The sequence below is a fragment of the Tamandua tetradactyla genome, chromosome 18, assembly GCF_023851605.1.
Source record: "Tamandua tetradactyla isolate mTamTet1 chromosome 18, mTamTet1.pri, whole genome shotgun sequence".
Taxonomy (NCBI): Eukaryota; Metazoa; Chordata; class Mammalia; order Pilosa; family Myrmecophagidae; genus Tamandua; species Tamandua tetradactyla.
Window position 1 is genome coordinate 63,125,726 of NC_135344.1, and position 25,510 is coordinate 63,151,235.

Below are 25,510 nucleotides of genomic sequence, written 5' to 3' on the forward strand. Positions count from 1 at the left end.
TCTAAAATCTCTCATGCTCTTCAGTTTGTTCTTATTTTTAAAGTATACCTTTATACTTTAAAGTATTACCCATTTATGATTTGTTTAAAAAAATTTTAGATATTTACTTGCTAATATCAGGTGAGTCTTTTCTGTTCTGTTTTTTATTTTTATTTTTTTTTACATTTTAACAAGTAGCTATAGAACAGATTTTTAAGCTTGGTATGTGTGCTGGTTTACAATGATATATGTACCCTAGAAAAGCCATGTTTTAATCCTAATCCCATTTTGTAAAGGTAGCTGTTTCTTCTAATCCCTATTCAGCACTGTATGTTTGAAACTGTAACTAGATCATCTCCCTGGATATATGATTTGATCAAGAGAATTGTTAAACTGGATTAGGTGGAGGCATGTCTCCACCCATTTGGGTAGGGTCTTCATTAGTTTACTGGACTCCTATAAAAAACAAAACATTTTGGAGTATTCAGAGGAGGAAATTCAGAGAGAGCAGAGAATGCTGCAACATCACAAAGCAGAGAGTCCACGAACCAGCGACCTTTGGAGATGAAGAAGGAAAATGTCTCCTGGGGAGCTTCATGAAACAGGAAGCCAGGAGAGAAAGCTAGCAGATGATGCCGTTTGCCATATGCCCTTCCAGCTGAGAGAGAAATGTTGAACTTCATCGGCCTTCTTGAACCAAAATATCTTTCCCTGGATGCCTGATTGGACATTTCTGTAGATTTGTTTTAATTGGGACATTTTCTCGGCTTTAGGACTGTAAACTAGCAATTTATTAATTTCCCCTTTTTAAAAGCCATTCTGTTTGTGGTATATTGTATTCCAGCAGCTAGCGAACTAAAACAGTATGGGGTACAGTTTCATGATTTTTCCTTTTTTCTTTTAACTGCTTGAATACATTAGAGACTAAAAGAAATGTCAATATAATGATTCAGCAGTCATATACATTTGTTAAATTCTTATCTTCTTTGTCTATTTTCTAGCTGGTTTTGCTAGTATGTTCTTTAAAAATTTGGTTTTTCTTGTACAGTTTACTTTCGATAAGGATGTGATAGTTTGGTACAGCTTTGCCATTATCTTATAAAAAGTCTAAATGAAAATAAAAAGGGAATAAAATGAAGTGTATTGGATTTCATGAGAGACGCTCTTAAGTTTGAGTTTTTTAACTTTACCAAGTGTTTTCCTAATTTTAATCCCCATTTGAATATTTTAATCTTCTCTCTTTTCTTTTTTCTTCCCTGGACATTTTCTCCCCCTACTTTTGGACCTGCCCTTTCTTTTCTCATGTGTTTAAGTCTTCCAATTAAGATGTTAAGATAATATTCAGACATCAGGATTATGAAATTTAGGGTGACGGTGTTTTCATTATTCTGTTATGTGGAATGTTACACATAATGTATTCAAATGTAAATAATTGTTACAGTTTACAAAATAGACATTCGTGGAAGGAACTTCTATCAGTGTTGGGTTATTTGTTATGGAGTTAAATGTTGATTACTTGAGGAATCTCACCCAATTTGGAAAAATTATCTAATTTTTTAGGGCAATATTTATTTTTCTCAGCTTTTTTGAGGTTTAATTCAGCTGTAGTAAAAATTCACTGACTTTTAGTGGACAGTTCGATGAAGTAGGGTAATTTTATGCAGTCCATATAACTGCCACCACAATCAAGTCATAGAAGTTCAATTATTTGAAAAAGTTTCCTTGTTGCCCTTTGTAGGCAAGTCTGGCTCTTGGCAGCCACACTTGTATTTAATTTTTTTTTTAAAACTATTTGTTGATTTTTTTTTTTAAGTATATTTACAGAATTGTATAACTATCAACACAATCTAATTTTAGCACGTTTCCATAACCCCAGAAAGAAACTTTGCATGTATATACTGTTATGCTTTATTCTCATCTCCAGCCTTAGGCAACTACTAATCTACTTTCTCTATTGTTTGCCTTTTTTTCATATTTTATATAAATAGAATTATATACCATGTGTTCTTTTGTGTCTGGCTTCTTTCATTGGGCAAAGACATATCAACTTTTAAGGACTTTCATGAAATTCCCCCTCTCCTTTATTTTTTTTTAACAGGGAATTACTCTGTTAATGATGGGATCAGCAGATGCTCTACCTGAGGAACCATCAGCTAAAACTGTCTTTGTTGAAGACATGACAGAAGAACAATTAGCATCTGCTGTAAGACATACTATATTTCATATGATCAGTAATTTTTGAAGGGCAGTTAGTTGTCTTTCAGAAGTATCTTCTATGTAGTCTGAAGATTTAATTGTAAATATCAAGTTACATATTTGAGTAGTTAATGAGAGTTTTATTAGTTTTGAAATTGGTGTAAGGAAGTCCTTCTAAAGTCAGATAATTAATAAAATTAGCATTTTTTTCTTGCATTTGCACACTTTGGTAATTATTGCTCTTCTAACTTCCAGCTAAATTTACTTAGGTTAAACTTATAGTTACAGTAAACATAAAAGGTTATGATTCAGGGCTTATAAGCCTCAAAACACTAAGAGGTATATAGGTACTGTAACCTATTTTATAGATGAGGATTATTGTAGCATACACACAAAGTTAATTAATATCTGTATTAAATATGTGCCTAGCAGACTGTAACATTATACTGTTTATTGTTTCACGAGGGAACAAGCTCACAGAGACTAAATAGTTTAATTGCTGCAGTATTTAAATTCTTAAGAAATGCTCCATGTTGATAATACATACATTTTATCCTTAATTTAAATACAAAGTCATTTTAGAAATTCACCAGCATGTGTCAAATGTTATTTCTTTACCACCCAGCATTTATATAGTGCCATAAAATTTTTTTTCCTTTAAGTGTTTCTATGTGTATTGTGCCATTTTATACTTATGGTAAGTGTTTGTGGAAGGCAGGACTATATGATTTTTATTTTTAAGAAGGAAACAAACAGAATGATTGTCAGTATGATGCAAGTGAAATATTTTGGTGGGGGAAATAAAACTGTTACTTTAGGGTAAAGGTGGGACATAAATTAGTAGGAGTTGATAAATAGTACTTGCTTCAAAGTCTGAACTTCATTGATTTTATACATGCCATATCACTTTATAAAATAATTTAATCATTTTTCTTATCAGATGGAATTACCATGTGGATTGACAAATCTTGGTAACACTTGCTACATGAATGCTACAGTTCAGTGTATCAGATCTGTGCCTGAACTCAAAGATGCCCTTAAAAGGTAAGACTGAAGAGAAGTGCTTTAAGTCTTCTTTGGGTAAGGGAGGTTCATATATGGGTGGCTAGTGTTTTAATAGTTTATGGAGATAAAATTCATTTAGCGTTCATTTCATTCATTTAAAGTGTACAATTCAGTACCTTCTATTTAGATTCACAGGGTTGTGTAACAGTCACCACAATCTGATTTTCAAATGTATTTTTCATCCCTAAAAGAAACCCCATACCTATTAGCAGTCATTTCCCATCCCCATCTACCCCTTAACAGTTTGGCAAACATTAGTCAGCTTTCTGTCTCTACAGATTTGCCTATTCTGAACATTTCATATGTATGCAACCATACAACATACGGTCTTTTTGTGATTGGCTTCTTTCACTTAGCATAATAGTTTCAAAGCTCATCCATTTGTAGCATTTGTCAATACTTCATTTCTTTTTATGGCTGGGTAATATTTCATTTTATAGCTGTGTCATGTTTTGTTTATCCATTCATCCACCTACCTTTGTGTTGTTTACATTTTTTGGCTATTATAGATAATGGTGCTATGAATATTGGTATAAGTTTTGTGTGAATGATTCTTTTCATTTCTTTTGGTTCTGTGTACCTAGGAGTGGAACCCATGGGTTACATGGTAATTCTTACGTTTAAGATTTTGAGAACTGCTAAAATATTCCAAAGTGGTTACAACATTTTATAAATTTACCACTAATGTTAGAGAGTTCCAATTTTTCCATGCGTTTGCCAGCACTTGTTAGTATCTGTCTTTTTGATTCTAGAGAGTGTGAAGTGGTATCTTATTGTGGTTCTCATTTGCATTTCCCTAATGACTAAAGATGTTAGCATTAGCAATGTTTACTGACCGTTTGTATATCTTTTTTAGATAAATGTCTATTCAAATCCTTTTTCCCTGTTTTAATGGGTTTGTCTTTATTATTGATTTGTGAGAGTTCTTTATATATTCAGGATACATGTCCCTTAGAGAATTTTCAAATGATTTTTTCCATTCAGTGAATTGCTTTTTATTTTATTGATAGTATTGTTTACAGCACAAAAGTTTTAATTTTGTTGTAGTTTAATTTACCCATTTTTTTTCTTTTGTTGGCTGTGCTTTTTGGTGTCATAAATAAGAAATCATTGTCTAATTTTCAGGCATGAAGATTTACTCCTAAGGTTTTTACTAAGAGTTTTATGGGTTTAGTGCTTTATTTAGGTGTGTTTTCTAATTTTAGTTAATTTTTGTGTATGGTGTGATAATGTTCTGACTTAATTCTTTAACGTGGATATCTAATACTTGCAATACCATTTGTTCAAAAGACTATTCTTTTCTCATTGAATTGTTTGGATACCTTTGTCGAAAATCTGTTGATGATAATGTAAGAGTTTCTGGACTCTAAATTCTATTCTATTGATCTGTATGTTTTTCTTTGGTAGTTAGGTTCAGATGTCAACTTGGCCAGGTGAAGGTGCCTAGTTCTATTGCTGTGGACATGACCATTGGCATGTGAAACTATCTGTCACTGATTGCACCTGCGGTTGGCTAGGGGGGCCTCTTGCAGTGAGTGATGTTTAGTTAAATTGGCTGATGTTTAAATGAGAGTTCTCAATGCAGCACAGCCTAAGCTGCTCAGCATATCTCCTCTCAGCACTTGCAGCTCAGCCCAGACTTTTGGAGATGTAGAAAGGAATCAGCTTGGGGAAAGCTATGGGAACCCAGAAGCCATGAGAGAAGGCCAGCAGAGATCACCCTGTGCCTTCCCGTGTAAGAGAGAACCTCAGGTGAAAGTTAACTGTCTTTCCTCTGAAGAACTATAAGTTTTTAACTAAATAAATCCCCCTTTATTAAAAGCCAGTCCATCTCTGGTGTGATGCATTGTGGCAGCTTTAGCAAACTAGAACAGATTACTCATCTGTTCATATGCTGAATAAAGGGAGTGTCAATCACAAGGTTTTCACATGTAAATGGCACACCTTAAAAGCTCTATAGTTGTTCATTCATCTTCAAGAATCAAGGCTATTGGATTACAGTTTAATAGTTTTAGGTATTTCCCTCTAGCTACTCCAATACACCAAAAACTGGAAAGGGATATCTATATATTGCATAAGAATAACCTCAACCTCTCAACTGTATTTGAAATCTCTCAGCCTCTGAAACTTTATTTTTGTTTCATTTCTCTTACTGTGTTTGATCATGAAGACTCTCTAAATCCCACAATGCCAGTACTGGGCTCGTCCCCAGGAGTCATATCTCACATTGCCAGGGAGATTTACATCTCTAGGAGTCATACCCAGCATGGGGCAGGGGTAGGCACTGTGTTCACCTGTGGAGTTGGCATAGCAAGAGCCTGAGGACTTGTGTCATAAATTCTGGAATATTCTTAGTTGTTATTCCTTCAAATACTACTTCTCTTTTACTTTGTCTAGCTTTTTTTTCTGAACTAGATATTCAAGTTCTAGATCTGTTTTTCATCTCTTTTTTTTCCTTTATTTTTTATTTTTTTATTTTTATGTGTTGTGGAAGAGTGATTCAGTTCTATCTTCCATTTCAGTGATTTGTCTGCTTTGTTTCATAACTGCCTATTTTCATAGCATTTTCTTATTTTATAATTTCTTTAATTTTTAGATGTGAATCCTGCTTTTATTTAAGGATCTAAAGTATTTCTTATTTAAAGAAGTTTTCCTGCTTTTCTTTTAACTCTGTTCCTGTTGTTTGTAAGGGTTGCTGAAGGTTTTTTTGCTGAAGGTTGTATACTCATCTTATGCAACTATATTCTCTTATGTCATGATTATAAAGTTATCTGAATGAGACAGGTAGCTAGTTGGGGCAGTTTTGCATTATTTCCAAGACTTTCCATTAATTTTTTTCCTGGGGATTCATTTTTAACCTATTCCAAGGAAAAGCTGTCTTTCATGTTTTTTGAGTTATTTTTTCTGAGTTTTGCATAGGGAGGGAAGATTTCAGTCTTTGTTCATTCTTTCTTCTTGAAACCAAAAGGTAGTATGTTTTGAATTCTAAATTTGCTATGAGTGGGTGGAAGTCCTTGCCCTTATTAACATAACTGATAGGAGGTGACATGGATGGGAGTGGTATACATTGGAAAAATGGATAAAGTAGAAATGAAAGAAGAAAGGAAAGTTCCATGAAAGGTGTTTTACAACTGCAGAAGATGCAGTTCATCCTCACAGATACTTAGCAAAATTTTTGTGTGTTAGATTCTGGAGAGCAGGATCTTTAATGACAAAAGGTGGAAGGAAAGTGTGTTCAAGGTATATGGACTGGATTAGCTAAAGGGCAGTGAGAACCAAGAAACTACAGTTAGAGGTAAAATCTGGCTTGCTTGATGCCGCACAACAGTAAACCCGCATCCTAATGTGGGAGTTACGTTTTAAATTTAAAACTTAGTGTGAAAATTCTGTCCGATGAAAATTATCCTTGAGAATTCCATGAATTGCCCATAAAAGACAGTATAACATATCCATGTTTTTATATTGGAGACTGACAAGCCATCTGTTACCTGTCAGTAAGCACAGCATAGCCAGATTGCCATTTTTCTTTCCTTGAATATGAAGTAGTTTGCATTTAATTAAAGGATGACAAAACATGAAAAATATGTATCTTTAAACTCTAGAATCTCCCTGAATGCAGTAAGATGCTCATATTATGAGAGGCATGCAAGAACTGAGGCACGTGGTGAGAAACAGAAGACCCATCTCTCATCTCATGCGTATCTAGGGGTTATGTTCATTGTGTGAATTGGCATGTGAGATTGCCTGCATTATTTAAATTATTTTTATTTTTTTCCCTTGTGAAGGGTATATTATTCAAGTTGTGTGAGTATGATGCAATTTCACCATATCCTGACATATGGATTGGTAAAATGGCTGAAAAATGGAAGAACAGAAGTGAAAAATTACTCGACTTTTCTGCTATTTAACATTTTTTTGATCAAGAACAAATTGAAAATAATTACTTAGAGTGTAGGTTTAGATGTGTTTTAGTTTTTTTTTTTAATTTAACATACATGTAGCAATGTAATATATTTTTATATTCAGTTCTAAAGTTTTAAATTTGTGGTCTCCTCCTTTGCTTTTTTGTGCTTAGAGATAAACAGTTTTGTAGTACATCTTTGTGCACACAGTTCCTTGGAATTAATTTCTGGAAGCAGAATTACTGTATATAGATTAGAGCAAATGCTTTTATTTCTTAGATATTTATTGGTAAATTCTTATCCAAAAAGTAGAAAAATATGAATGTGCCATAATCTGAACATATTTATCAATGTTAAATATTAGTATAAATTTCTTTTTCTAAGAATAGGGGATTTTCTCAAATTTTGTATTCCTTTGATTATTGGTGAGATTGAACAATTTATGTTTTTGGTGATTTGCATCTCTCTTGTGGTATGAGGTAGTGATCTAACTTTATCTTTTTTTCTCCAAACACCAGGAGACTAACCTTGAGCGAATAAATTTCCATTATCTAAATCAGTCCATATCATGGTATTTATTTAACGCATCCTAGGAAAGCAGTAATTATATCTACACCTGATCAGGATAGTTTTGTCTGTTTCAGGTAGTTGCCTCATGTTTCTTTCTTGACTTATGTCACGGACTAGAACTTCAGTATAGTCTTAAGTGTTAGGTGGTGGTGGATATTCTCCTCTTGCTTTTGATTCTAATAAGAATACCATTGTACTTTTTTTTTTTTTTTTTGCTATTTAGAAAAATATTTTGGTTAAAAAACTTAACATGCAAACATTCAAGACATGGTGTATGGCTCACAGTATCATCACATAATTGTATATTCAACACCATGTTCTTTTTTTTTTTGAGCATTTGCATCATTCCAGAAAAAGAAATAAGAAAGAAAAAACTCATACATACCGTACCCCTCACCCCTCATTCTCATTGACCACTAGTATTTCCATCTACCCAATTTATTTTCACCTTTGTTCCCCATATTATTTATTTATTTTATTTATTTATTTTTTTCGCTTGGGCAGGCACCAGGAATTGAACCCTGGTCTCTAGCATGGCAGGTGAAAACTCTCCCTGCTGAGCCATCGTGGCCTGCCCTATTATTTATTTTTTATCCATATTTTTTACTCATCAGACTATACCCTAGTTAAAAGAAGTATCAGATGCAAGGTTTTCCCAATCACACAGTTACTTTGTAAAAGCTATATCATTATATATAGTCATTTCCAAGAAACAAGGCTACTGGAACACAGCTCTGCAGTTTCAGGTGCTTCCCTCTAGCCACGCCAATATACCATAAACTAAAACGAAGATATCTATATAATGCTTAAGAAAAAACCTCCAAGGATAACCACTTGACTCTGAAATATCTCAGGCACTTTATTTTTTCTCATTTCTCTCTTCCCCCTTTTGGTCAGGATTTTCTCAGTCCCTTGGTGCCAGGTCCTGTCGTATCCCCAGATTTCTGTCTCACATTGCCAGGGAGATTTACACCCCTGGGAGTCATGTCCCATGTAGAGGGGGAGGGCAGTGAGTTTACTTGCTATGTTGGCTTAGAGAGAGAGGCCACATCTAAACAACAAAAGAGGTTCCCTGGGAGTGGCTTTTAGGCCTAATTTTAAGTAGGCTTAAGCTATCCTTTGCAGGAATAAGCTTCATAGGGGTGAACCCCAGGATTGAGGGCTCGGCCTATTGATTTATCCATTGTTCCCCCCCCCCCCCCACCATGGGTAGGCACCAGGAGCTGAACCCGGGTCTCTGACATGGCAGGCAAGAACTCTGCCACTGAGCCACCGTTGCCTGCCCTTTCCATTGTATTTTAATGTTAAATATTGGACTTTGATTTAATCAGAAATATTCTTAAGCATATTAAGAAAATATTCTGTCATTTGAATATTCAATAAATGCATAGTAAAAAAAATTAAGTGCTATTTGTTGATAATGTATCATACAAATATCTGATACATTATGTTAATAATAACCTAATAGTAAGCCATCTTTATGTTCCTGAAATATTTGTGTTCTTTTGCTGTATAGTGCTGAATTTTGATTTGCATGTATTTTTTAAAAGGATTTTTTGTTATTTCTTTGTAAGACTAATTTATAGTCCCCCATTTTTTTTTTAACCTTGTAATTGGTATTGAGGTTACACTAGCTATATGTAAAATTAAGCTAAATCTTTCCATCTTTTCATAATCTCTGGAATTTTATTTTTCTTTCCAAATTTGTATAGGAATTATGTGTTCTCAAAGGAACTTGTCCATAAAATTGGCTAGACACAACCTTTTTTTTTTTCATTTTAAATGTACATTTTCTGTTTCTTCTAGAGTTAGTTTTAGTAATTGGTTTCCTCACAAACTTATCCTTATGTCTCTAGAACATATTAGCATAAGAATTATTCTTTTATTTGTTGTGTTTGTGTTTTTCTCTCTTGATTATCTTGTCATGGGCTTGTGTTTTATTTTCATAGAATCAGCTGTTATTCATTTTGTTCTTCAGTTGTCTAATTCATTCTACTTTTGTTTTAATTTCTTATTTGTATTCTCTGTAGGTCTGTTTTATTGTCTGTTTTAACTTCTTATGTTGTATGCTTGATATTTTCTTCATTCTTGTGTAGTGATACCTGCATTTAATCTTTGATTTTGCTTGTTCTCTACATTAGATGAAGCTGTTCAAATGTTTAAAAAAAAAAATCGTTGTAAAATTTGTCGCCTTTTTACCCGAGATTTGTTTTAAATTATTGGATTATACAGAAAAGTACACAAATTATAAGTGTACAGATCAGTGAATCATCTCAGAGTGAACACATCCATGTAATCAGCACAAGTATGAAGAAACAGAACCCTGCCAGCACCCCATCCAGAAATCTCTTCACATATCCCATTTACTCACTATTCTAACCCCTTTTCAGAGTTGTAAATACTGTTCTAACTTCTAACCTAACAGTTGAATTTTTTCTGTTTTGTACTCTTTATGAATAGAAGCATACAAATTATGTATGTTTAGCTCCTTATGTTTGGTTCATCTGTGTTGCATGTAGCTGTGGTTCATTAATGTTCATACTATATAGTATTTTATGTTTGAATGTATTGCCAATTAGTTATCCATTCTTGTTTTGAATGTTTGGGTAATTTTCAGCTTTTGGCTATTTTGAAAAATTGACTCTGAACATCCTGTTATATGGTTTTTAGGGTACAAGTGCATGTGTTACTGTTGGGAATATACCTAGGAGTGGAATTGCTGGGTTATAAAATATGCGTATGTTCATTGTCAGTAGATTCTTCCAAATAGTTTGCAATGTGGTTGTACCAACTTACATTTCCATCAGCAGTGTATGAACTTTCCATTTGCTCTACATCCTGCCCCAAGATTTTTTTTTAATGTTTTTTTATTGTGAAATATAGCATATATACAAAAAAACATATTTCCATGTGCATTTTAACAAGTAGTTATAGAACAGATTTTAAAGTTTGGTATGGGTTATAGTTCCTCAATTTTTCATTTTTTTCTCCTAGCTTCTCCAAGACACTAGAGACCAACAGATAAATCAGTATAATAATTCAACAGTCATATTCATTTGTTAAATCTTATCTTCTCTGTTTTACTCCTGCTTCTCTTTAAATTATATATATACATGAAAACAATACATTTCAAAGTGTATCGCAACAATTTGTAGAACAGATTTCAGAGTTTGGTATGGATTACAATTCTACAGTTTTAGATTTTTACTTCTAACTGCTCTAAGGTTCTGGAGCACCTAAAAGAAATATCAGCGTAATGATTCAGCACTCATACTCATTTGTTATACCTGACCTTCTCTGTATAACTCCACCATCACCTTTGATCTTTCTCCCACTTTTTATGGGTATTTGGCTATGCCCATTGTAACTTTTTCATATTGGAAGGGGCTGTTGAGAATATGAAATAGGGGGATGGAACTAGTTGATGTTCTGGAAAGGCTGGGCCTTGTGCGTTTTAGGACTTATCTGGTCCAGGGACCCATCTGAAGGTTGTAGGTTTTGGAAATCCATTTACCTTAGTGCATGGAACCTTTGTCACATCTTATATAACACCCTAGGTATTCTTTAGGATTGGCAGGAATGGTTTTGGTTGGGATTTGGCAAGTTATGATAGGTAGCAATGTCTAACTGAAGATTGCATAAGAGTGACCTCCAGGGTAGCCTCTCGACTCTATTTGAACTCTCTTAGTCACTAATACCTTCTTTGTTGCACTTCTTTTCCCCCTTTTTGTCAGGATGGCATTGTTGATCCCATGGTTCCAGGACCAGGCTCATCCCTAGGAATCATCTCCCATGCTGCCAGAGAAACTTGCGTCCCTGGATGTCATGTCCCACATAGTGGGGAGGGCAGTGGTTTCATTTGCCAATTTGGGCTTAGAGAGACTGCCTCAAGATTTTAATCCACATTATTTAGTACATAGATTTAGAACTTATGAAAAAGTATGTTATAAGTTTGTTACATCGTGGGTGAAGATTGTGGCCTATATATAGCTTTTTGAAATTTGAATTTGTCTTGTAGACCTGATGTATGATTATTTTGAAGATTTCACAGGTGCTAGAAAAGCCAAGATGTTCTCTTTTCATAGGAGAAAGTTCAGTATACATTGTCAACTCTATCAGTTATAACCAGACTTCCTATATAATTTATTAATTTTTATTTATGAACTTGATAAAAACTAGGAAAGGTATTCCTTTACTACATTTATCTGTAAAACCTTTCAGAATGTCTTTTAAATCTCTAAGTACTTTTGTCTATTTTCTTTATTTTTAACAGTTTTTCTTTGTAAAGTTTAATGTTAATGTTATTTGGCCTGTTAGTAGTTTTAGTTTTATTAGAAATTATATATTTTATTGGTATAAAATTGTGTTTTTTTTGGCTGTTGTCTTAGTTTGCCAGAGCTACTATGAGAAATAACACACTGGTTACCTTAAACAACAGGAATTTATTTGGGCTAGAAGTCTAAAATCCAGGTATTGACAGGTCATACTTTTTCCAGTCTGTAGTCTTCTGATGGTGGCTTGCTAGCAGTCACTCTTTGTCTCTGTGACATGGTGGTTTGTCTCCCTCGGTTTGCTCCCATGGCTTCAGCTGCTCAGACATCCTGTGTGTCTTTTTAGATTACTTCTTTATATAAGGTCTTCAGTCATTTGATTGAGGCCCACCCTGCTTCAATTTGACCTCATCTAAAAAGCATCTTTGAAGATCCTATTTACAAATGAGTCCACATTTGTAGGGCCTGAGGTTAGGATTTGATTCTAAAACCACAGTTGGTATTAAATTACCTGTGCTTTTCCTGTTTTCTTACTAGGGAAAAGAATGATGATTAATTAGTGTAGTTTTGACATAGGTGTAGAAATATTTTATGTTATTCGGTAACCAGAAGTAAAATTCAGAAACAACAGCAATGGTATGGAGTATTTCACTGATGTTCTGGGATACATCCATTATATTAGTACTTTATTTTAACTTTAAAAAATTTGCCAAAGTCTTTGACAGGTAAACTATTTGATTTTCAGATTTTTTTTTAAATGAACATATCTTTTTTAAAATCATTTTTTAATTGTGAAATATAACATATACAGAACAATACATTTCAAAGTACATTATAACAAGTTGTTATAGGACAGATTTCAGAATTTATATGGGTGCTGTTCTACAATTTCAGATTTTTTCCTTTGAGTTGCTCCAAGACACTGGAGACTAAAAGAAATATCAGTATAATGATTCAGTAGTCATAGTCATTTGTTAAATTCTGTCTTCTCTGTTTACCTCCTCCATATCCTTTGATCTTTCTCCCAATCTTTAGGGGTATTTGAGCTATGCCCATTCTAACTTTTTCATGAACGTATCTATTTTAGGCATTATTGTGTAAACATGAAAAATTAAAATAGTATCCAAAGGGTCAAAAACGAAAGAAAGGGCAGGCCATGGTGGCTCAGCAGGCAGCGCTCTCACTTGTCATGCCAGAGACCTGGGTTCAATTCCTGGTGCCTGCCCATGCAAAAAAAAGAAAACCCTTCGATTTTGTTTACAGTTTTGTTGAAAACTATAAAAATATTTTCCATGACCTTTTTCATTCTATTTATATAAGCATAGGCTTCCTGTTTTTTTGTTTAAATTGAGGTATCATTTACATATAGTAAAATGCACACCGTGTTTGCCTTGTTAAAACTGATCAAAGCAGATTTTCTGTAACTCGCTACCCTGTCAGAGCAAAGAATATTCCCATCATTACAGAAAGTTTCATTATTGTCTTTCCACTCATTCCTCACCCCTATTTCCCCCTCATCCCCTTTGTACCTCTCCACCTCTAGCAATCACCGATCTTATATTAGTTTTGCCTATTTTAGAAGTTAACTGAAGTCATGCAAGTTGTATTTTATTTTATTTTTTATTATTTTCTTAGCATAACATTTTGGAGATTTATTCATATTATTGGCTTTATCAGTAGTTCTGGTTGCTCCACATTCTAACCAATACCACTAGGTGATATTGTTCTTTTTCATTTTAGTCACTCTTGTGGGTTTATAGTACATAAGCACAGTTTTTTAAAATTTATTTTGTTTTTCTTCTTTAATTTTTGTTCTTTTCTTTATTTTTGTAAGCATAGTTTTAATTATAATGAATATGCAATCTTATCCCCTCCCCACCAATGTTTGATAAAATCTGAATAATAATTTCTAATCATTTATCACAAGACATTGAGATGAATAATGTCTAAGAGTAATGACTGTAGTTTGAATATTTTTTTTTGGATGGCCAAACTTTTGTACTGTTGAAAGTTAATTGAGAGTCATAAAGCTAGAAAGTAAGTTGAGAAAACATTTATTAGAAACCTCTCATTTTATAGATGAGCAAACTGATTCAAAATTCAAGAGATTTAGGATTAAACAGCAAGTTAGTGCTGAATATAGGTATATGATTTTTTTATGTGTTTTGATCTTATTCTTTTTCCTTGTTATTTCTGAAATTGTGTTACTTTCGTTTTCTTTGTAAGAATGGGTATTATGTCTACTTTTTCATTTCAGTGCTTTCAGAAAATACATGGTTTTAGGTGTTAGACTAGGGGAAAGAATTTAAAATTGGCCTCATCAAAATCCCATTTTTCTTAGCATTCCTTTTTTACTGGTGTAATGCTTAGGGAGCAAGACTAGAAGAAAAGACAATAGAAAGGTGTCAGTAGCTCTGAGAAATTTGTGATGGAGGGTGTCCTAAGTCCTTTTTACTGATCCCTTCCCACTTGTGTTTCTGAATGAATTGAATTCTATTATTTAATTCTGTCTTAACTTTCCTAGGTATGCAGGTGCCTTGAGAGCTTCAGGGGAAATGGCTTCAGCACAGTATATTACTGCAGGTAATCTTAATCTTAATAGATTAATCTTAATCTTAGATAGACTACTTTTCAAGAAAGGGGTATATTAAGTAGTCATTAAACATTGTATTTCACTCATAGTTTGTTTCATGTCTTTTCATTTTATACAGTGTGTTTGAAACCTCACTTCATTGAATCTGGAGTATTTATACTTACATTAAACAGCTTGAAATGTATTGTCCAAGTTATAAATCAGAGATGTCTGTCCTTTTGGAAAATAATCTTCATGGTATTTGAATTAAATTATAATTTAGGCTTCAGATTCTATTTGTATAATATCTTTGGAGATGGCTCTGGGGATATCCACAGATAGGTTTTATCATAGTTGACCTGATCATTATATAGGAGACTGTTAGTGGGTATCGGTATAAAGAAGTGGCATGAGGTAAAGGAGAAATATAAATTCTTAAAGGGTAAGAGATAGTTTATATTTTCATTACATGGGATCATATATCTTCCCACCCCAGTTTTGTACATTTTTACAAATGCCTGCTCTCTTAAATCATTGGGCTAGGTTGATAGGGTTTTCCCAGCCATGCTTTTTTTTTTTTTTTTTTGTAACAGGTTTATTGACAATAAATATAATTCACATACTATATACTTCACCTATTTAACGTGCTGTTTGATTTTTTTAGTATTTTCAAAGTTGTGCATTCATTACCACAGTCACCGTTAGAACATTTTTAGTACTCCAGAAAGAAACTCTCTACCGTTTAGCAATCACTTCCTTTTCCTCCTGTCCCAGTCTTAGGCAACTGCTAATCTACATTCTGTCTATAGATTTGCCTAATGTGGATTTTTCATATAAATGGAACCACACCTTATGTGATCTTTTTTTGTGTGTGACTAGCTTCTTTCAGTTAGCGTATTGTTTTCAAAGTTCATCCATGATGTAACATCTATCAGTATATTACTCTTTTCTTGTGGCTGATCAGTACTCCATTGTATGTATATAACACATGTATCCATTTATCAATTGATGGACATTTGTGTTATTTCTACTTTTTTGGCTGTTATGGATAATTCTGTTAACCATTCGTGTAAAAGTCTTTGTGTGGTCATATTTCCATTTCTCCTGGTATATAACTAGAATGGAAGTGTTAGATCATGTGACAGTTCTTACATTTAACCCTTTGAGGAACTGTCACATTTTTTCAAAGTGACTATTTTACAATTCCACCAGCTATATATGAGGATTCCAGCTTCCACATCTTCAACATTATTCTCTGGCGTTTTGATGATAACCATCCTAGTGGTTATAAAGTGAGTTCAGGAGATTTTCCTTCAACATTTTTTTCCTGAAAGTAGATTTAGTTTATATGTTAAAATTAAAATAATTTTTAAGGAGAAAATGTGATTGCTTCTACCTAGTTCATTTGATTGCTTTGGGTATCTAAGAGTAACTCAGAATTTCAGCATCTTCTCCATTGTCAGAGGGGACCTGGCTTACAGTAGTAGTGAGATGAAAAATACTATTCTTTATATATTTTACTTCTTGACTTTTTTGCTTTTTATTTTGAAATAATTTTTAATTTACAGCAAGAATTCTCCGGTTACTAACTTTTTGTCATATTTGGTTTATCATCTCTCTCTCTCTCTAATGCATGTAACTTTTTCTGGACCATTTTAGAGTGCAGATATCATGTCTTTTAATTCTGAAGACTCCAGTAGGTATTTCCCAATAACACGGGCAATTATCAATTTTCAAAATCTAATAATTTAACATTAGTTTAGTACTCTAAAATACAGACTTGATTCAGATTTTGCCAATTATCCCGGTAATGTCCACTTGAAAGTTCTTTTTTCCTTTCTGCTTCAGGATCCAATCCAGGATCAGACATAGCATTTAGTTTTCATGTCTCATTAGTCTTTTTTAATCACAACTTTGTTCCTTGACTTTTTTTTCAAACTCATGCAATTACCTTTGAGATGCTCTGTTTATAGTAAATATTAAGCTTTATGTAATGTTTCATTTGACTGGTATGTACTTTTGAAATGTTGTTAGAATTTAGGCTTTTTTATTATAAAAATGATTAGCTTGGAAAGTTGTCTAAATTCTAAAGCATTTTTTCAGTACTGTGGTTTTTTTTTTCATTCAGAAACGTTTTATTAAGCATCTGCTTTTTGCTGAAATGCTGTAGCATTTACTGGACTTAAATCTATATAATAATGATGATATTTCATATCTTATGTATTAAGATGTGAAATATTAAAACGAACCAGCCAAGATAAATGAGATCAGAGTTTCCTGTACATGTGTAATTCCAAGTGGTTGGACCTCTGTAATAGCTAGGATGTCTACAGAGAAAAAATATTCTGGATTCAGAGAGAAGAGCTGCATCCATGACTGAGAGATGATAAACAGGTGAAACGTTTGAAGAAGACTAATTACTTTGGTCTTGACTGTTTACTAGAGTCAGGAAGTGTGTCTGAGGAACCAGAGTTCAGTGTCTAGGCTTTGAGTAGATAGGAATCAACTCTGGGTTCACAGGGAGGTTAGCTGGTAGTCGTGATCTGATGGCCTGATTCATAGTGGCAGGGCAGTAGTAACATGCCTGTTTGATCCCCAGACAAAGGTTATGTGTTCTCTGTATTGAGTTAATGCATCCTGCTTTGTTTGGGAAGACAAAGGCTGGCAAGGAAAGAGGGAGAAAGGCAGGGCTTAGAAGCTGTTTATAGCTAGTGTGATAGCATTATAAGGTTTTAATAAGGTTTTCTGGTGAGTTCTAGTTTAAGAATGAATATTTTTCTCTTTCTAATTAGTAGTCCCATTGCAAAAGAAATGGTTATCTAATAATAGTTCTTAAGCAGGTTTTTGTTTTTATTTTACAGTATTATAATGTATTAAATATGTCACTATCTTCGTAAGACAATGTTTGCTTTGTTTTTAAGCCCTTAGAGATTTGTTTGACTCCATGGATAAAACTTCTTCTAGTATTCCACCTATTATTCTACTGCAGTTTTTGCACATGGCTTTCCCTCAGTTTGCAGAGAAGGGTGAACAAGGACAATATCTTCAACAGGTAATCATGGCGACATTATGTGGTTTTCATTTTGTAAATTATAAAACAGGTTTTGTATTGTTATTACTTTCCCCACACCTAGTCTGGAGTATATTTGAAAATACAGATTTTTAGTTGACCCTAGTTTCTCGCTACCATTATCTCTTGTTTGGACTGTTGCAGTAGTCCATAAGCTGATCATCCTGTTTCTGCTTTAGCCTCTGCAATGTTTCTTCACACTGCCCCAGTGTCTTTTTTAAATTGTTCATGAGATTATGTCACTCCCTTTTTCAAAACCCCGTAGTGGTTTTCTGTCCTAGTCCTAAATAACCTAGTATCCAGCTACCTCTCTGGGATCGTCCTGTACTATGCTTCCCTTGCTCACTTCTCTCCAGGCACACTGGCTTCCTTGCTATTTCCTAAGCAGACCCTCTCATGTAGGGCCTTTGCCCTTGTTCCTTTACTTCTTTTCATTTGGGTGGCGTGGCCTATGAGTGACCTTCTTTGACCATCCTATTTAAATAGCACATTCCCCTTCTCCTATTCACTTTGTTCATATTCACTGCTGTAGTTTTCTTTATAGCCCTTATCTGTACCTGAATTTATGTTATATTTTTATCTATGACTCCTTTAGGACTTTTTCTCTTTTATTCACTGCTATGTATTTCTAGTGTGTAAAACAGTGTTTGGCTCAAGTGGAAACTTAGTAAATATCTATTGGGTAAATGAAAAAACTATTCTGAAATTCTTTATTTTTTTAAAGATGATATAGTATCTGAGTTAGCCTAATATTTTAAAGAATAAAACTGCTCTCTTCCCTAAGGAAACAGTAATTATTTTGAAAAATTTATAGGACAAACAGTATCATAGCCAGGTTTACTCAGTGTCATTTTTTGTTTTTAACAGGATGCAAATGAATGTTGGATACAAATGATGCGAGTATTACAACAGAAATTGGAAGCCTTAGAGGATGATTCTGTTAAAGAAGTAATTGAAATATATTCATGATTGTAGAGAGTCATCTACCTTGATTTTTTTTTCGTTTTTAGTTTTGTTTTTTACCTCCAGAGGCTTTGAAATAAATTCATCTTAATAGGTAGACATGTACTTAAATACTTCAGATGTTCAATCTATAGTCAAAGTTTAGAAGCTTTATTTGACACTTGAATTCAATGCATTATGTATTAAACTGAATCCTTTGATATTGAGCTCCTGTAGTCTTTTGGTATTGTTTTTTGAACAGTAAGATTTTACAGAAAGGGGCTACATTTTACTAAGCTTAAATATGTATTATTAAGCTGTATTGTATGGGAGGAGCTGTACACTAATATCTATTTAAAGTAAAATTAAAATCTATTTCATTTTAATTTTTGCAGACAGATTCTTCATCTGCATCAGCAGTGACACCTTCTAAAAAGAAAAGTTTAATTGATCAGTTCTTTGGTGTTGAGTTTGAAACTACGTATCCTTATGAGCTGAGAGTTAAATTTAGACTGTATTTATGACTTAGTTGAAATGAATTGGTATAAATAGCATAGCTGGCTGATTGGGGTGGCTGTGTGGTATAAAGAAAATAAATTCTTCAGAGATTTTTATGCCTAAAAACTATAATAATAGAAATAGAGAGTTTGGAGAAATGTACCCATTTGAATGATCTTAAGGTTTAGATAAATATACACTTTAAGAATACTCATTATATATTCCTAAGGACATTTTTAGCAGACTCAGCCTCATTGATCCACCTCATGGAGAACTGATTTTTAATGTATGAAACAATGTATCAGCTAAATTATATTCATGAAATTGAATCAATACATAACACATGAATCAGGGAGGGTATTTTCTAGCTCATAGGTAGACATTTAGAAAAGTTTTCTGTTTGTTTATCATTGGGTCATTAAGATCATATTAAGGACGTATATTCTAATTTAAAATTGTTTAGAGTTTATCCTTTGCATTTTTGTTTTTTTACACACATTTGTTGCTCAGTGTGGTCTATAGATTTGTTGGTAGATGAATGAGCATTCGGAAGTGACATAAATCTATTAGGAAACCAAAAGTGTTTTAAATACCAGTGCATGATAACTGTTAATTTTAATAGCATTAGAATAATTTATTATTTTCAAGATGATATAATAAACTGAACGTCTATTAGCATGCTCCTTACCTTAATTCACAAAGCATGAAATGTACAGAATCTGAAGAAGAAGAAGTAACAAAAGGAAAAGAAAATCAGCTTCAGCTTAGCTGCTTTATCAATCAAGAAGTCAAATATCTTTTTACAGGACTTAAATTGGTAAGAACAGTTAAATCCAGAAACCAAACAAATTTTAACATAGCTTTTAATTTCACAGAGAAATACATTCTTAGCATGGTTTCACATACTAACTGATTTGACACATTTCACTTTTACTCAACAAGGATAGTCCTGTAACTCACAATGTAAAGTAGCACCTAGTGCTTTGTACTTTGCCTTGTTTTATTTTAGAGTACTCAATAGATGTTTACTGAGCAAGAGAAAATTTAATTTTTTCTTAGATGTAGTTGTTTTCACAGGTGCTATAACTTACTTGGAGAATACCTTAAGGCAAGTTACTTAATTAGTCTGTTCATACTTCTGTTTTTTTACATGAAAAATGAGGGTTGTTTTGAGGATTAAGCGGAAACTTATATAAAGCTGTAACCACAAAGTCCCTGCTCCTAACCTTTAAGGGGGACTCAAAAATTTACTGTCCAAACCAGGACACTTTTGAGATTGAATGGTGATATATTAGCAATTTATGAGGTGTAAATTGAGATTGTGCTGTGCAAATCGGGGCTTGTAGTCATTTTGCCATTGTCCTGAATTGCGTTTGAGACCCTAGAATTTAATTTATTCAGTTGGTTTGTAGCCAAGAGACTTTGTTCTCTCAGTATTCAGTTAGTACTCTTTCCCCAGTGCCATACTGGAGAATGCACATAACCAAAATGCGTACTTCCACTCTGCTTCTTGATGAAATATAAGTTCTGCTTGCTGTTGCATTAATTTGGAATGGTTTGGTGAATATGTACCTCTCTTAAGGTTCTTTGAATTTAAACTGATGTCTTCTTTTAATGAGTTTCAAATTGTAGTTCAAATGACTCTACTGACTTTCAAAGGCACAAAAAATTGGGATCGTTTATTTTATAAGGTAAACATTATAATACCTAGATATTTGAAAGAAGACCTGGAGGGCAGAATTAAAAAAAATTTTTTTGGTTGGTCCCCTTTGCACTCTCCTCTAGCCATGACCAATAATTCTTTTAAGAAAGAAAAATAATCAATCAAAGGAAATAAATGTTGGAATAGGTACAGAGGACTATGCTGGGGAAGAGTGGAAAGGTAGGCAGAGATTATATGACTAAACAAGATAATTTGTCAGGGAGCTCCCACCTATGGTTTGGAATAAGGTTGACTAGGGTTGGTAAATGTGGGCAGAAGAAGAGAGAGACTGATATTCTTTACCTTGTGATATTGAGGGAAGGGTGGTGGTTAAAGGAGACGTTCATTTTAAAAGCACACAAAAACTAACTAGCTCACTGTTCTAGTTTGCAAGCTGCTGGAATGTGATATACCAGAAACAGGACAGCTTTTAAAAAGAGGAATTTATTAAATTGCAAGTTTACAGTTTTAAGGCCATGAAAATGTCTAAACTAAGACAAGGCTATGAAAATGTCCAAATTAAGGTACCAATAAGAGGTTACCTTCACTCAAGAAAAGCTGATGAAGTTTGGTAATTTTCTCTCAGCTGAAAGGGCACATGATGAAGTCTGCTAGCTTTGTTTCCCAGCTTCTTGTTTCATGAAGCTCCCCTAGGGACATTTTCCTTCTTAATCTCTGAAGGTCTCTGGCTGCCTGGGCGCTAAAGCTTTTTCCAAAATGGTTCCTTCTTTAAAGGGCTCCAGTAAGCAACCCCACCTTGAATGGGTAGAGATGCATCTTTATGGAAGTCATCTAATCAAAAGTTACCACCCACAATTGGGTGGGTCACATCTCTATGAAAACAACCAGAACACTCCCTAACCAGCAATATTGAATGAGGATTAAAGAATTTGGCTTTTCTTTGTACACAGCAGATTCAAATTGGCATACGCAGAGTCCTGTAATGTAAATCCTGATGTGTAAGTTTCAGGGTATCAAAAATTGAAGTATAAGTGTTAATTGGAGAATGTGGAATTTAATGTTTTGCCAGTGTCTCTCCATGATGCTATTTTCTTCATAATTTTGTGAAATTCTAGAAAAACTCATTATGCTTGGAAGCTTTAGATGATAGTGGATGGGTGGTAATAGGTAGAGCTTATCTGACGAATAACATCGCATCAGATATACTTTAAGATATGTAATTCCTGAGGTGTATATATTATCATGATAATTTTATGATACTTTATTGTCATTTGGTCTGATTGTTCTTAAGTAGTTTGGCTCTAAACGTTTCTCTAACTCTTTGCTGCTGAATAAATTGGGTGAATTATTAGGAAGCTACTCTGGTGATTACTTTTATAATGTGATTAGTAATTTTTAAAAATCAAACTAAAAAATTATTACAGAACTATAACGTACTTGTAAACATCAACAGTGAATTGTTTTAACGGTGATTTTTTGCATGTCTGTTTTCTTAAAGCAGAGTACATTATTGCTAATTTTTAAAAGAATTAGAGCTGTTATTCAGTATTGCAGAAAAAAATTCTTTAGACCTAGTTTCTTTTTTTCTTTTTTTAGCGACTTCAGGAAGAAATCACTAAACAGTCTCCAACATTGCAAAGAAATGCTTTGTATATAAAATCGGTAAGCTGTGCTTCACATTTTGAAGTCTAACGCCATTTCATTGAAAGGCTTTCAGTTAATTTTTACTGCAAAGAAATTAAAAACTTGTATAGTATTTGGATCTAATAGAATTTCTTTTCATTTTCTCACCTTAGTCCAAAATAAGCCGGTTACCTGCTTACTTGACTATTCAGATGGTTCGATTTTTTTATAAAGAGAAGGAATCTGTGAATGCCAAAGTTCTTAAGGTTAGTAATTAATTTTTGCTTGTATAATAAATTATTATAATTCTTTGAAGGCAGTTCCTAACTTATAGTACATTTCTTTATTTGTTTAGGGGTAGTGGGTAGTTGAGCCTTCCTCAAAATATTTAGAGGAGTCAAGTGGTTCATAACCAAGAAATGTGCATTGGAATTACCTACTGTCCTACTTTTTTCTAATCATACACATGCCTGGCTTCTATCTCTAAAGCATCTAATAGATTAAGTCTTGGGTGGGATCTGGGGTTTTATAGTTTTAAAAAGATCCAGGATTAATTCTTATGATGCCCCATGCTCCCCAGAAACACTGCCCTATAGCAGATCTTCAACTTGAGGTAATGATTTGTTGGTTTGAGGGTGTGGGGATGAAGTAGGAGGAAGTATAATACATAGCACTGCATTCTAGATGGTTTCATTTTTCCAGGTTATAAGGATTATTGAAAGCTTCTGCCAGCTTCCAACAACATCACCTGCTAATACTGCAGTAGGTCATTCCAATTCAATTATGACTACCTGGAGTTAGGCCGGCTCTCACAGGGTAGGATTGCCTTTCAAGTGCTGGTGACAAGTTTGGGGGGCCAGGCCCACCCTTATTTCTGACCAACTGGCTACAAATTTGGGAGTTCCCTCATGCCCCTCAGGTTTGATAATTTGCTAGAACAACTCGCAGGATTCACTGTCAGTGCCATACTTATAATTAAACTTATTATAGTCAAAAGATGCAAATAAGTCAAAAGAAGAGATAGGTAGGGTGAGATCTGGAAGAGTCTGAAAATCACATGGAATCAACACATTGCCCTCCCGGGTCAGATAGGTATTTTCTCAGTCATGAAGCTCATTGTGTCTTCAAGTGTTCTGAGTTTATATGTGATCGTGTTATGTAGGCATGACTGATAGAATCACCATCTGTGTGGCTGAATTCAATCCACAGTCCTTCTGCCTTCCCAGAAGTCAGGGAGATGGGCTGATACCATATGTGTGGTTCAAAGCCTCAGATTCCAAATTACCTAGCTATTCTTTCCTGTGATGGGGCCACTTCCCACCCTAAGATTGCAGGTGTAGTTGGTCCCTCTCTGTCATCATCTTAGCATATGATTTATCAGGTAAGGTCCTGGGCACATGATATAGGACAAAAACGACACTGCTATTCTGGGAAATTCCAAAGACTCAGAGCTTGCTTCCATCCAGAAGACAAAGACCAGCCAAGTTTTTCATTATACTGCTCAGGTGAAAGGCAAGAGAGTTAAATTTCTGGTACCCAAACAGCATGCAGATTATAATCCCTTGATTTAGGAAATATCCTTATGATTTTACTGGGTTTTTTTTTTTTTTTGAGCTTTGGCTCTGTTACTTCATAGAATCCCTGTTCCTTGGAGAAGTAAAGGTATATAATTCTAGTATACTGAGCTGAAATTCATAATATATTTTCCACTATACTTAGTACTATATGAGAAGGTTAAATGTAGTTGAAGTATCTGCTAGTGTTAACTTTGAATGTATATTAATTTTAGTCATTGAACTTTATTGCTATTGTTTCTATGTAAAATTGTATCTCAGATTCAAAAGAAAAAGTCATAAATGACCCCTTTTGTAAGTTGACTTTACTGCTTGCTTTGGGGACCCATCATTTTCATAGCATCTGGTTTAATATTTCTGAAATGTTTCATATAAATTTTAGTAGCTTCTCTGGTTAATTTCATGAGTTAGAATGTCCAATGGAAAAAGAATGTTTTGAAAATTTACTTCAAAAAAGTTAGAACCAGATTCACTCTTGAGGGTAAGCACCAAGAGGTTTGTAACTGCAGGAATTTCCAAATGATTTTCACTGACTTTATTTTCAACTTTATTTGAATTGTGAAAGCATTACTTTAAATAAGATAAACACTTTAACTTATTGAACTCTAATAAGTGTTTTATGCATTATTTTTTACTTTGATTTATATGTAGGATGTTAAATTTCCTCTTATGTTGGATGTATATGAACTGTGTACACCAGAACTTCAAGAGAAAATGATCTCTTTTCGATCAAAATTCAAAGATCTAGAAGATAAAAAAGTGAATCAGCCAAAGACAGTAAGTTCTTATTGCCGACTTCCTAATCCTAATATTTTAGTCTTCGATCAGTCTTCAACAGTTACTTTGTATTGTTAATCTGCTAGTAAAAATAAATGCACCTTTATTTCAGTTAGTAAATATACACATTCTATATGATATTGGTGTAGGCCTTTAAAGTTTTAGGGGTATTTTAACACAAAAAATAAGAAACCTAGTATGGTAAAGGAACCCTGCATGGTAGATTAAGTATTCTAATATTTTCTGTTCTCCATTTGTATCCCTTTATATTTATCCTCCTCAAAGAACGTCACACAAGATCTTACCTAGTGTATTCAGCATGTCTTAATATTTTCCTTGTAAATTATGAAATTATCCCCAATTTTAGATAGAATTGGAGGCAGAGAATATTGGTTCATTTATGTCCACTGTGACAACTGAATTGTATCTTTTAATAGGTTCTGCTAATCGTATAACAGCTAAAATCATAATCTTAGCAACTTTATGTTTACTAAATTGTATTGTTCTATTGTTTTACATTCTTATACAACCAAATTATATGTTGAAATTTTTTTCTTCAAAATGGAAAAGATTTCTTGGTAACTAGAAATTTTTTAGCATGATGTTCTATATCAAGTTTTAAAATGAAATACTTTTGCATATTGCCATTTTTGTGTGTATGTGTTAAAAGCAATATTTTAAAAATTAAACTTTTCATTTTGAGAATATGTAGAGTCACATGCAGTTACCAGGTATAATACAAGGAGATCTGGAGATCAGTTTTCTCCAGTGATAACATCTCATAAAACTGTAGTGCAACATCACACCC

At 33.6% G+C, this 25,510-nt stretch overlaps 1 protein-coding gene across 2 annotated transcripts in view; it reads left to right on the forward strand.

Annotated features, from left to right (window-relative positions):
• Positions 1–25,510, forward strand: part of USP14 (ubiquitin specific peptidase 14) — a 78,335-nt gene that overhangs the window by 37,095 nt on the left and 15,730 nt on the right. For both annotated transcript variants that reach the window (XM_077135848.1, XM_077135849.1), the window contains 10 exons: positions 2,078–2,182; positions 3,116–3,219; positions 14,508–14,566; positions 17,477–17,607; positions 18,493–18,573; positions 18,963–19,048; positions 19,768–19,882; positions 22,325–22,390; positions 22,525–22,617; positions 24,577–24,702. In XM_077135848.1, coding sequence (XP_076991963.1) covers positions 2,078–2,182; positions 3,116–3,219; positions 14,508–14,566; positions 17,477–17,607; positions 18,493–18,573; positions 18,963–19,048; positions 19,768–19,882; positions 22,325–22,390; positions 22,525–22,617; positions 24,577–24,702 — 966 coding nt within the window. The remainder of the gene's footprint in view (positions 1–2,077; positions 2,183–3,115; positions 3,220–14,507; positions 14,567–17,476; positions 17,608–18,492; positions 18,574–18,962; positions 19,049–19,767; positions 19,883–22,324; positions 22,391–22,524; positions 22,618–24,576; positions 24,703–25,510) is intronic.